We start from the raw sequence: 13,900 nt of genomic DNA, 5'->3' as shown, positions 1-13,900 counted from the left end.
ATTCACAACACCTAGAATCCATTGCACACATAACAAACGGATGTAATGCATACAAACACCTGTACATCGCTCGTCATGACCGTATTGTGGACATTGTGTCTGATGTGGTACGGAACATATCACCATCTAGTGCAGCAATGTACAAACATGCCAGAGTGAAACCAGAGTGGTTTGGCCTTACCAACGATGTTTTTGCTAACATACCAAATACACCGGACGTTGTTTTTGTTGACACCAGCCACAGGGAGGTGCTGGTCATAGAAGTAGGCTGTACCTTTGATCTGTACATGGACCAGGCCTTCCGGGACAAGTATATCAAATACCAACCACTGCTCAGTGTGATGGCTGACCTTGGGTATAAGTGTAGATATAGTGTACTTGTGTTCGGAAGTCTTGGCCATGTACACAAATGACCGGTCTGAGAATTGCTGCAATGTCTAAAAGAAAAGCCAAACAAATTGCCAAATATTGCTCTGTCTCAGCTATTATTGGCAGCTTAGCCGCATGGAGAAGGAGGTGCTATGTGTACCCTTAAGTGTTCAGTGCTGCTTGGCCCTGATACATTTGATTCCCTGTTTATGTAATATAATTTGTGGAACCAAATAAAGTATTAAAATGTGTGTGTGTGTGTGTGTGTGTGTGTGTGTGTGTGTGTGTGTGTGTGTGTGTGTGAGTGTGTGTGTGTGTGTGTGTGTGTGTGTGTGTGTGTGTGTGTGTGTGTGTGTGGTGTGTGTGTGTGCGTGTGTGTGTGTGTGTGTGTGTGTGCGTGACCGTGTGTGTGTGTGTGTGTGTACTTGTATTGCTATACTACAGGGGACACCTCCGGTTTACACACTCACTCAAATGTGGGTGTCCCCATAACACAAATTAGGTTATGGTTAGGGTTAGGTTATGGTTATGGTTATGATTAGGTTATGGTTAGGGTTAGGTTATGGTTATGGTTAGGTTATGGTTAGGGATAAGGTTAGGGTTAGTTACAGAATGCATGTAATGTGTCTATGTAATGTCCCCATATTTCACATGTGTGTGTGTGTGTGTGTATGTGTGTGTGCTTGCACATGTTCAATATGTGTGTGCATTCAGTTTGATTTTGTAACTTTATGTGTGTGTGTGTGAATGTGTATGTTATGTTTCTGTATGTGTGTGTGCGTGTGTGTGTGTGTGTGTGTGTGTGCGTGCGTATGTGTGTGTGTGTGACAGTGTGAGGTGTGACTGGCCACGTGTCTCAACAACATGTTTGTGAATGAAAGCAGAGTAACATGGGAATGCACTCAGTGAAAGTGATGAGTGAGAGAGAGAGAGAGTGGTTTGAGGAGCAGGTTGTCACAGCAGGGGCCCGGGGACCCTATGGTGCACACAGGAACATGGACATACAGTGATACCAACAGCCGGCCCCAGCGGTCCCCTAGCAGCTGTAGTAACCTGAGGACTGCAAGATCGGTTGTGATAGCAGCCTAGTGTTTGTGTTACATAATGTACAGCCAGAGAGATGCTTGTGTGCAATAATAGTCCGGAGGTAGTATGTTGTATCAGGGGAATCTATCTGAGTGGACAGAAAGAAGAGGAGGGTGTCGAGACCAGGTGTCTACAGCTGGCACTGAGCAGGAAGTGAGCTCTGCCATCCAGCGCCGAGCGCAGCGTGGGGCTGTTCTGTAAGGCGACGTCCTCAGCTGCTGACTTTGTCACTCACGACGAGAGGACACGATCATGCTCTCTGGGGATGGAAAGAGTGAGAGGGACATGTTTTGGACAGAGGGCGGGATGGAGGGAGGGGGTGGGGGGGGGGGTGGAAGATGAGAGGGGGAGAGGAGGGATGCTGAGAAAGCCACAGAAATGCCTTTTAGGACATATTAAAATAGATGTTTGGTGGCGGTGAGGATGGTGAGACATAACAGCAAAAGCATTACGCTGAAGCTTTTCGCTTGCTGTCCGTTCCAAGAGGGTCAAAAGCAAACAGGGTTTCAAGCGCTGCACACAGACTCACTACTCCTGCAGAGAAGAAGTAGAGGGATTAAAGGAACACGCCAACTTTTTGAGAAATTTGCTTATTTGCCATCTACCCTGGAGTTAGACAAGCAGATACATACCCCTTTCTTCTCTGTGCATGTGTAGCCACCTGAATATGTCTGGTTATTATTCAGGGTGGCTGACGTTAATCTTTTGCATTTTAGGTGTTCACGAGGACGTTGTAACCGGTTGACCGCTCTTGATCATACCTACCCGGACATGGACACTTAACGTGCGGTTCTCTTTGATCACCCCTCCCCGACGTTGACTATTAACTTGCTGCTCTTTGATTCTCCTTCTTCAAAACATTGGCGTTTCATAGCGAGACAGCCAGGACTCCAGGTGCCGGCAGGGGTCGGTGGTGGTCGCTGGGCAGGAAGGACATCAGGCGAAGAAGAACGAGTTCAACGCCAAGTGCAGCAGAGAGGAACTTCCTCTTTGGCGTCCTACACGCACCAGCGAGTGAGCACGCAGACTCAGCAACAACATGGGTTATCCCAGAAATACATGCAGTAGTTGAGCGTTTGATTAATGCGCCGGATAAGCTCAGTTACACAACGGGTTATCCTAGAAATATCTACGGTAGCTTAGCGTTTGGTTCATGTGCCAGAGACACTGTGAAGGAATCAACAGGCGAGCATCGCCAAAGATCAGGTGGTAGACATTGGCCACCTTGCGTTAGCTGTGTATAGGCGTCATAGCAGGAGGGTTCAACACAACCCACAGTTTAGCTGTGTTTATGCAAGTACCACAGTTTAGCACGCGGTCGTGCGCGCCGGCCCACCTCTTCAGCCCAGCAGAGGACACCACTATACTGCACGCTTCTCCAGCCTCTCCAAGCCGTTGCCCAGTATCACCTGCCCCAGCGTCTACTCCGCCCCGCTGGCTGTTATCGCGGGATCTCCGTCGGCCATCTTAGCATCCGGACTAGTGGTGCTGAGGTTGGGCCCGTCATCTTGGATAAGTATCAGCGGTGCTCTGAGTGTTGAAACATGGTCGGCAGACAGTCCACTGTGTGGCGCAAGCTCTGTAAGAGTGAAGATAAACGGTGCTTTGAACGAACGCTGGAGAACAGTGTAGAGGGGCGCCCCAACTATTTCAAGCCGGCTTTAGATAGGACTTTATTTGCTAAATGTGGGCCCACTGTTAATTTCTTTTGAGTGTGATAATAACGTGTGTTCTTTTATAAAATTCCCATTCAGTAACCCCTTTATCCCTCTCCCTCTTCCTCCCCTCTCTCCCCACCTTCGGAGTAGCAGAACAGTATATATAAACCCTTAAAGGGAAGGTGTTGTTACTGTGTCTAGCCCAGTGTGGGAAGCACTTTAGTCTGTGTTACAGAGCGAGAGCACTAGGTGCCCAGGGCTTAAATAACTTGAATCAGACTGTAATTAATTGTAACTTGAATCAGACTTCACTAAAGAACACTGTGAGCACTGTGTGTGTCTGTTACTGAGTCTGTTGTCTTAACCCTTTTCTGCCCGGGTAATGCTCATTATTATTTAACCCTTTCCCCACTCCTGCCTATAGTTCATGGTTAAAGGTCTCTACAGGTCATTAAGGAAGGGTACTGCTTTGGGGAGCGAATACATCATCCATCTTACTGCCATCAGGTGTGGGAGGGCTCAGGAAGTATTGGGGGAAGTGGGGGTGTGTGGGGAGCTACTGCTGATCGCCCTGGAGGGCAAGAAGGACCAGAGTACCATCCCTAGGTCAGTGAATCCTCCTGCTGCTCGACCTCCACTTTGACATTCCTGGCCTACAGTCGGGGATCCAGCTAGACTCAGCTCTGCTGCGTCCGGCTACCAGGTGGCTGTGTACAACCACTCCCATAAAGCAGGGATAATCCACCCTGCTACACATGCATTAGGCTTAGGGAACAGCCGCACCGTTAGCCTAGCTTAGCATCATTCACTGGAAGTAGGTGTGCCAGTGTAGCCTAGTTCCCAACAGTCACGAAATACACTCCAAATACAACTCCAAAACGTTCCTGTAAACATGTTGTGACCTGGGTATTTACCACGTGGAGAAAAAAAATTATTAGACATTTTTGTTTTCTAAGCAGATATATTCTCTGAATTTCTTTTTGCCGAACCACTGCTGCCTGGGCTCAGTGATTTCATCACCTCAAAAGCCCTGTTTTTCAAAAAGCAAGCCTAATGCATGCACAGAGAAGAAAAGGGTATGTACAGTATCTGCTTGTCTAACTCCAGGGTAGATGGCAAATAAGCGAATTTCCCCAAAAGTTGGCGTGTTCCTTTAAGAGCAAGAGAAGAAGAGATAATGCAGCAGGTTAACGCTACATTGGTGGGCTTGAACTTAAGACTGTCATCTCAGTAATATAATGTGATTACAGGAACAGCTTGTTAGCTAATTCCAAGCATCCCATTTCTACATACCTGTTGATTAGATGAGGAACCCCTCACTGTGAGGGGAATTCACTGACTAGCTGAGAGGGCGAGAGAGATAGAGAGAAATGGAAAGGGAGGGAGGGGAGAAAATGGGGAAGGGCCATGTGTTTGGAGGGGAGAAAGGATGGGGGGGGGGGGTGTTCAGGAGTAGGAGGAGGAGGGGGGCATTGGACACTATGGGACATGTTAATGTGGCTGGGCTGACTGACAGATTGGACACATTGACATGAACACTACAGCGAAGCAGGAGGGGGAGGGGGCACACAGGGAGAGAAGTTTGAAATGCCTTACAGCTGGTGCGTACTACATACATGCATAGTCACCGGCAAAACAAGCCAGAGGCAGCGAGAGTTGGCACAAGGAAAAAACAGGAGGGGTGGAGAGTGTTGAGAGTGTGAGAGAGAGAGAGAGAGAGAGAGAGAGAGAGAGAGAGAGAGAGAGAGAGAGAGAGAGAGAGAGAGAGAGAGAGAGAGAGAGAGAGAGAGAGAGAGAGAGAGAGAGAGAGAGAGAGAGAGAGAGAGAGAGAGAGAGAGAGAGAGAGGTGGGGTGGGGGTGGGGGTGGGGGGGTCTCCAAGGGAGAAGAACACAGTCACTGACCAGGTCAGGTAGCTAACTGTCAGTCTCTCTGCTATAAAGCTAGTTGAATCGCTGCATGGACTCACAACAGGGCAAGGAAGACAAAAGCAGGAACTTCAACTGTGAGGTGGAAGCGTGAGACGAGCCCCTGCAGCACGTCAGCACTGTAGCACAGTAGTTGTGTGAATAACAGTAGTTGTGAATAACAGTGTTCACTGGCTGCCAGCGGTTGTCAAGTCTCTCTTTCGATGCTGGCAAGAACCAAGAGCGAGTGAACTGCTGACCTGACAGACGCCCACCTGCTGATTTGACAAAATCCTAAAAATGACAGTAAGTCAACTTTTTTGTTCTTCATTTGATGGAACCTAACATCAGAAGTTCATACCAACAGATGACATTCTTGTGATTTCAATTGCTATTCATCAAACTTAATATTAGTCCAGTCGTTCATTAGATGAGCCTATAGCTTTGAAAGGGCACATACCCTATCTCAAAACAAAAACCACACTAAAATAAAAGGTACTTCAAACATGCCATCTAATTTTATAGTAAGATGACAGAGTAATATAAACATGACAAGATTGATTTGATTCTTCATTTCATGGCATCATTTTTGTTGCGGCTGCCAAGGTTTGATGCTGGAGCACAGCTGTTTAGAGGCTTCTCAAGTTTTAGTGTTTATATCTTTACTGCTTACTGACCTTTAAATCTGCTAATAGTAAATCACAGGAGCCAATTTGTTGTATCCCGGACCGCTTCCATCTACGGCGAGTTCCGGCATGTAGGGAGGATTAACTAGACACGTGCTGCCAGTGGCCGAAAATGGGTATATTCCCAAACGGCCCGAATTCTCAATCCACCTTTTGTGACCATGCCCCTACATCGACCTGTTGAGGAGTAGTTCATGTTTTTAGTTTAATGAGAATGGCGCCACCATGAGGCATGACGACTCAGAACTTCACAGGCCTCCTTGCTATGGTAAGGGCACATATATTTGTACAGTTTGATGGAAATTGGATCAGGAGATACACTGATTTGAGTACTAATTCTAAAATTGAAGGTTTGGCCTGCACTAGAGAAAAGGTCATGGGGTCACCAAGATCAATACTGTTTGACGAACATTGTTACTAAGCTGCCAGGGGTTTACCCTTCTTGCTTTGACATGTCGCTTCGGATAAAAGCATCAGCTAAATGACTATATGTAAATGTAAATGTAGATATACTGTACCTGCTGTCTCCCTCCTATACAATATGGAGTCATCAGAGTGTTGAACTGGTTGTGACCAGGCTAAGTGTCAGTTCCTTCTAAGTGATCAAATTAAATGACGTGCTGCTGAGAATGATGCACTGCAAATTGTATTTTGCTTAAAATATAGAAAATGTACTTTACTTTGAGGTTAGTCATATCATTTTATTATCTATATCACTACATGGCAATGGTTTGAAGAGTATACAAAGTTATAGAACATAAAACAAAACTGAATATCACAAATAAAACAGAGATGGAAACAATTGTTTAAACAGAGGATTATTTATACGTCTATAATAAATCGGTACCCATTTCTACAGTGTTAGGATAATTTCATATCTGTTTACCAGTGATCTTTATATGTCCTTTATTGTGTAGTATTATGTTACTAGCAGCACAATTAAGACCTGCAAGCCGTATTATTATTGTCATTAGGCCTACATCAAATGCATTCATTCAATCTTTATTTAATCTTAATTAAAGGATCATTGAAAGCAAGCTCTTGTTTATAATGACATTGAGAAATACAACACGTAATAAAAGTATAATATATAATAAAAGTTACACATTAGAGTACACACGCGTGCGCGCACACACACACACGCGCGCGCGCGCGCACACACACACACACACACACACACACACACACACACACACACACACACACACACACACACACACACACACACACACACACACACACAGTCTGATCCCAAAGGTTTATTGACTGTGAAACACTTAAGCATAATAATAATAATCATAGTACTACTGAATAATCATTGAATAATCATTCATCGATAAGAGATGGCTTTCCTTGGGTTTGATATGAAAGTTAGGTAATTTGAAGAAAGTAAACATCACTACAGTAGTCTACAATATGAAAGACACATTTCTTCGTGTATTAAATGCTGGGGGTCACATACATTTTTGATCCCATGTGGAATATTTTTTTGAAATAGTTTTGTTTTCATAGGCATTATAAATACATTTTCATAAACAAACAAACAAACAAACAAACAAACAGAAACCATCTTCAAAAACAACTTCATCTGAATTCAGTTGGCCTCAACAAGATTTCTATAACTCAGGTGTTTTATAATGTGGAATCCCAAATGTTGGATTAATTATTATTATCATTAGGGTGCAAGATCCCGAAGAGGGCTAAACCCTATTGTAATTTTGTTTAATCATTATAATAATTATTATTATTATTATTATTCAGTACCCTTATACATGTTGCTTTCTATGCAATTTGGCACAATGATAGACCGGAGAAGGTTATGTAATGACATGTATTTATTTTTCCCACCCCGACACATTGACACTGTAGAGGTCATCATAGTGCCCGGCCTGCTATGCAAAGATGTAGTAGTTGATTGAATTACCCAACAAGTGTAATTCAATCAAAATGTAAACAAGGCGCCTATGATGGGGCGCATACTGTATGGAGTGACTCGCTCTTACGCAAGACACATTTGGAAGGTCAAAAGTAAAAATATACCATCATGCTATGGTAGCTTCATCTATTGTGCTGAGCTATGTGTTGTAACTATGTTCACACCCACCCTCATTTGCTTGAGAATTTGATCGGGATCCAGTTCAAACAAAGGAAAACATAGAATGCAATCACTCTGCCACACTGGTGGTGGCGGGAATGACAGCGCCATATGTTTTAATTGCATCATCTCATCACCCATTCTATCAGGCAATGCAGCCAGGCAATCACACTAGATGAGCTGACACTGTTGGTCCACAATATACCATGTGTTTTAATTGACCAATGAGCCATCGTCTTATCACCTCTTCTTCGCCCCTTCTATCGGGCAATGCAGACAGCAATCATGCTAGATGAGCTGACACTCTTGGTCCACAATATATCATCGTATTACTATTTTTAGTTTTTGCCTTTCAATCAATCATCCATCCTTAATCATCATGACTATTCTAAACTCTGAACTCTAACTCCATTGCCTACACCCTGGGCTCTGTTACCCATACTGTACGACTCTGAACTCTGTTGCCTATACTCAATTTATACCTACCTACTGCTTTCACTGTCTATAACTTCCCTACACTGTAATCATAGTAATCATAATAATCCTACACATAATCCTTTTACATATCTGTAGATACTATATCTATATATATGTACATATCCCTTACCTACTCTTACTAGTTACACTGCTGGCCAGTATGACTACTACAATACTGTCTTTATATACCTTTATACTTGTACATATTAATATTACAACTCTGTACATACATCTGATTAGCACTACACCCAGTTCTTATTGGCTGTTCTTATTGTACGCTGAAGTCTGCTCTGAACCAGACTGTGATGGAAGTACACAGGACAGATTTGATGACTGTGGTGTAGAACTGGCTCAACAGCTCACGTGGCAGACCCTACTGTACTTCATCCTTTTCTTCTCATTGTGTTCTTAAAGTAAAAATGTTGCATTATTCATGGTCAACAGATGAGATGTTTCATTGAGACCAGAATAAAGTCATAATACAACTCTATACATACTGTACATCTGATTAGCACTACACCCAGTTAGTACTAATATATTTTATACCCAGTTTAATCACCTGTACATTGTATATTACTATTGCACTTTACTGTTACATTTGCACTGTGGTTGGATGCCAAACTTCTTTTTGTTGTACTGTAGCTACTTGTGCTGTATAATGACAATACATTTAAATGTGAATCTAATCGGGCGGCTAAGTGGCACAGTGGGCAAGGCGCTCACCACTAACGCAGGAGATGCTGGGTTCGAGCCCAGCTCTCGGCGTTGCTACCAGCTTGGCTGGTCGTTCATACTAACACAATTGGCAGTGTTAGGGGTGGGAAAGCTGGTGGGTGGGGATCGGACGCTGTGGACAGCGACTCCTACAGTTCGGTTGGTGCGCCTGTACGCCTGTATATTTTCCCCAACGGAGTTTCACTTCCGCGTTCGGTTTGCGCGATCTGATTGGCCACTGACGTTTCTCTCAGCGCCAATCGCGTTACTCCTAACAAACTGGTTAAGCTTGGCGACTCTTTCGAAGTCGCTCTCTTTCGAAGTTGGTTAAGGTTAGGGTTAAGGTTAGGGTTAGGGTTAGTTGGTTAAGGTTAGGGTTAAGGTTAGGGTTAGGGTTAGTTGGTTAAGGTTAGGGTTAAGGTTAGGGTTAGGGTTAGTTGGTTAAGGTTAGGGTTAGGGTTAGGGTAACAGCCTGCTGGCGCGATTGTTAGGAGTAACGCGATTGGTGCTGAAAAAAACGTCAGTGGCCAATCAGATCGCGCAAACCCAACGCGGAAGTGAAACTCCGTTGGGGAAAATATACACGCCGCCTGTACAGCAGAATCTGGAAGCAACGGGGGCAGCGTGAGCCTCCCACGCGTTACTCCTCGCCACTGAGAGATCGCGCTGTACAGGTGAAAAGATGCGACGGCTGCCTCCTCGTGTACCGGAGGGGTTCACATTGCAGCCGACCAGTGGGAGGCATGGTCTATAGCAACGTTCGAGACAGGAGAGGCGAGAATTGAAGGGAGAATTGGCGAGGCGAAATTGGGATGGGAGAAAAATTGAAAAAGGAGGAGAAAAAGTGGATAAAAAAAATGTGAATCTAATCTATTCACAGTGAGGTTCATTCCATTTCCACGTTTCACGACAGGGTGATGTTCCTGCCTCTAAGGTCACGTAGCGCTCAGATTTGTGAAGTCCCCCATTATGCAACAAGCCTAGTATTGGTTATTATCGACATGTCACACGTCCCTCATTCCCACTTCCGAGAAGTCCTTCATCATCACCTTCATCATCACCATCAACACGTTAGTCAGGCAGTAGCTATCGGTCACTCTTTGCTCTTTGATCTGCGTTTCTGCGCCGACCATCATCGGTTGAACATCACTGAGAGTCTGTGTGTCTGTGTGTGTGTCTCCAACAGGCGGTAACGTCTCAGGAACTGGACGAGCTATGTTACTTGTCGGCCCAGTCCATGTCCAGCCTGGAGACCTCCGACCACTTCCAGGTAGTCAAGCTCCTGGGAGAGGGCACCTACGGCAAGGTCATGTTGGCCGTACACAAGAAGCGAGGTGAGCCTGCAGTATGGGACTAAAATATCACGGCGCACCAACAGAGTCCACTAATTGGTGAAATGTGAAATTCCCACAAGGGTTCATTAGTCCTGTGGCACAGGGTCTGGCCACCACAGTACATTCATGAGACTTGTGTTTCTGCATGGGTTGTACAGGGGTCAGTGTAGGTGTCTTGATAAAATCCTCGGTTAACCTTCGGCGCCAGTGTTTTAACGATGTGCTATCCCCCGGGATATAGGGTTGCTGCAAACGAGGTGAAGCCTCCATTACACAACTAATGCAACCCCAGTCATCCCTCGAGGGGGAAGTTATATTTGTTCATAGTGCCACAGTGTCGTACTGGCGTTCCAGGAATAACACTTGCCTTTGACAGGTTTTGATTTAAGATGACTTAATCTCTCTCAGCATGTAATGTATAACGTATGTAATCTCAGTGTATGTCTCTTCTCCCCCCCCCCCCCCCGCCCATAGGCACTCCCATGGCTCTGAAGTTCTTCCCCCGCAGGTCCACCTCCCTCTCCTCTTTCCTGCGTGAATACCACCTCTCCCTCTCCTTCTGCACCCATCCCTCTCTGACGAGGGCCCTGGGGATCTTCTTCTCCACGCCCACCTACTACGTCTTCGCACAGCAGGCCGGGCTCTACGGTGACCTCTACAGTGTCATCGTGTCAGAGGTCAGTGTCGGCTCGTGTGTGACATGGGAGACGGGCGGTGGGGTTGTTTCTGACTAAATCACTGGTTGACAGACGGCTGCTTAGCGCAGGCCTTATTGTGTCCGGTCCGAGGCAGTGGTGGAGAGTAGTAGAGACTGTACAAGACTGTACTCACAGTGCAGCATGGCGATGGATACAATTACAGATTAAAGATTCAAACATAAAGATATTGTAAAGAGAAAAAAAAAGTAGAGCAGTCGTCTGGCAATCCGGAGGTTCCCGGTTCGATTCCCACTTCTTCCGGGCAGTGTGTCGAAGTGTCTTTGAGCAAGACACTTAACCCCTAATTGCGCCCGATGAGCAGGTCGGCACCTTGCATGGTTGCCTCCGCCATCGGTGTGTGAATGGGTGAGTGAATTCAAGATTCAAGATTCAAGATTCAAGATTCAAGATTGTTTATTGTCATATGCACAGTTAAACAGACAGTTTGCCATAAAATAAACATCTTACTTTGCTAGTCCGCCCTTCACACAAAATCACACAATACTTAACTTAAACATATTTAAATACAAGCGAGTGCTAGAAAATAAGGTAAAAATAGATAAATAATATATATATACAAGGAGGCACAGTGAGTTACATTGCACGTTCTGATCAGTATTTACATCTTTGTGGGTAAAATATGAGGAACAAAATTGTAAAGCGCTATATAAATGCAGCCATTTACCATTTACCATTTATGTAACAGTATGCATAGGGTTATAGTCGCAGTTATGTACAGCGTTTTACAACAAGTTATGTACACAAACAGTTACAGGTAAATGTACATAGCAGACGTGCAAGGCTGCTGATGGAGAAAATATGAATACAGGGATTATAAAATCTATAATACCAAATAAGTTAGAGTTGTGTGCAAGAGTGGCAATAATTGTGTGTCTGTCTGTCTGTCTGTCTGTCTGTCTGTCTGTCTGTCTGTCTGTCTGTCTGTCTGTCTGTCTGTCTGTCTGTCTGTCTGTCTGTCTGTCTGTCTGTCTGTCTGTCTGTCTGTCTGTCTGTCTGTCTGTCTGTCTGTCGTGTGTGTGTGTGTGTGTGTGTGTGTGTGTGTGTGTGTGTGTGTGTGTGTGTGTGTACAATTCTGAGGTATTTCCCAAGGAGCTTTATAGCAGTACCTTTAATTAATAATGTAATCTGAATTGAATAAATGCTTGCACACACTAGACACTAGTTTACAGGTCTGTGTCTATTTTGGGATAATAGCTTGGCAACAAAGGTGCTTGAATGAAATGGTGCCTGAATGAGATACAGTGGGGGATTATGGGTGCCCCCATGTTTGAAGCCATTCAAAATTGTCCATCTATCCCACAATGCAAAGTATCCTCTTTGGGGTCAGCCATGCTTGCTGCAGTCCGCCCATTACCTTAAGGTTAACTGTCCGTAGGAAACATGTGTCACATTTTCTGCCGTGCGTCACCACCCCATTCTCTCAAAGACAATTACATTAATAGAATATGCAATAGTGCTTCTAGATGCCAACCCCTCCTACCTTTGCACGTCATATTGTGCCCTCATTTCGGTCAGTAAAAACTTAAGGCTCTAAGTGCATGATAAAGACTTGACCTAAAAGCCACCAGTCATCCCTTTCCATACTGTACAGTAGGTCTCAGAGATAGTCTCTCTGCCAGTAACCCAAAGAGTAGTGATAAGAAGGTCGGCCTGCTTTCACTGTCCGAGGGCTGACTACATGATGTAGAGCAGGGATTTCCAAAAGAGCCACCAGCCAGACATACTTGATGAGATTAGAATAGACCACAAACAGTCAAAGTAGACATTCAAATGCTGCTAAAACACTGGTGACATGAGCACTAAGCATCCACCCACTGCTGGTGTGAAGTTATATTGATGATGTAGCTCTAACTTGTCTGTTTCTCCCCCCCCCCCCACCCCCCCCCCCCTCTCTCTCCCTCCATCTCTTCCCATCTCCAGAAGAAAGTGGACGAGGAGCAGGTCCAGAGGGTGATGTCCCAGCTGAGCGGCGCCGTGACCCACCTCCACTCCCTGGGCTTCGTCCACCGTGACATCAAACCCGAGAACGTCTTCCTGTGCGACAGCGCCTGCCGCTGGGTCAAACTGGGCGACTTCGGCCTCGCCCGCCCCATCGGCTCCAGCGTCCGCGGCGTATGGTACGACTCTCCCTTCTGCACCCCTGAGGTGGAGCCCGTCAAGGCGATCAAGAAGGCGAGGCAGCGGAGGCAGATGGAGGGGAACAAGGGGGAGTACGAGGAGGAGCTTGAGGACCTCTGGATAATGGTGGAGCCCTGTATTGACAGCTGGGCCCTGGGCGTACTGGTCTACTGCCTGCTGACCAGCTGTTTTCCCTGGGAGGAATCCACCAGTGACGACAGATACTACCGCAGGTACAAAAGATGGTTTGACCGCGAGGACGAGAGGGAGGCGAGGAGCCGAGAGGGCGGCCAGGGGAGGCCTGAGGAGGAGGATACAGACAATGTCACGGAGGAGCACCAGAACAACCCCCTGCCCTCTCAGTTCCAGGGCCTCACCCCACTGGTGATAACTCTTTTGAGGGAGCTGATCCACCCAGAGCCCAAGCTCCGCGGAAACCCAGAGGAGATCCTCAGCTACCTGGGAGGGCCGTGGCTGATGGTGACGGAGAGAGAGGAGGAGAGGAAGGCAGAGGAGGCAGAGAAGGAGGCCAGGAAAATCAGGGAGACAGGAGGGGTGGAGGACGAGCGGGTGAGGGAGGGAAGAGGGGAGAGATAAAAAAAAATTAAAGAACTACATAAATATTGATTTTTTTATAGAATTGACAATGAACCTTGGAAAGGTTTTTGAGACTGTTTTTTTAAGAGTGTAATATACTTGATAATATGCAAAATATTGCTGCAATTTGTATATCATTTGA

General features: G+C 45.7%; 1 protein-coding gene across 1 annotated transcript in view; it reads left to right on the top strand.

The window, feature by feature from the left end:
- The window catches only part of sbk3 (SH3 domain binding kinase family, member 3), a gene marked incomplete at both ends in the record, with an annotated part of 45,339 nt that extends 31,581 nt beyond the window's left edge, over positions 1-13,758 (top strand). The window contains 3 exons of the mRNA XM_084336739.1: positions 10,177-10,324; positions 10,799-11,001; positions 12,964-13,758. Of these exons, the coding sequence (XP_084192865.1) occupies positions 10,177-10,324; positions 10,799-11,001; positions 12,964-13,758 (1,146 nt within the window). The remainder of the gene's footprint in view (positions 1-10,176; positions 10,325-10,798; positions 11,002-12,963) is intronic.
- Between the last annotated feature and the right edge of the window lie 142 nt (positions 13,759-13,900).

Source organism: Notolepis coatsorum (assembly GCF_963971535.1).
Source record: "Notolepis coatsorum genome assembly, chromosome: 19".
Classification (NCBI taxonomy): Eukaryota; Metazoa; Chordata; class Actinopteri; order Aulopiformes; family Paralepididae; genus Notolepis; species Notolepis coatsorum.
This window is presented reverse-complemented; position numbering and strand designations above follow the sequence as displayed.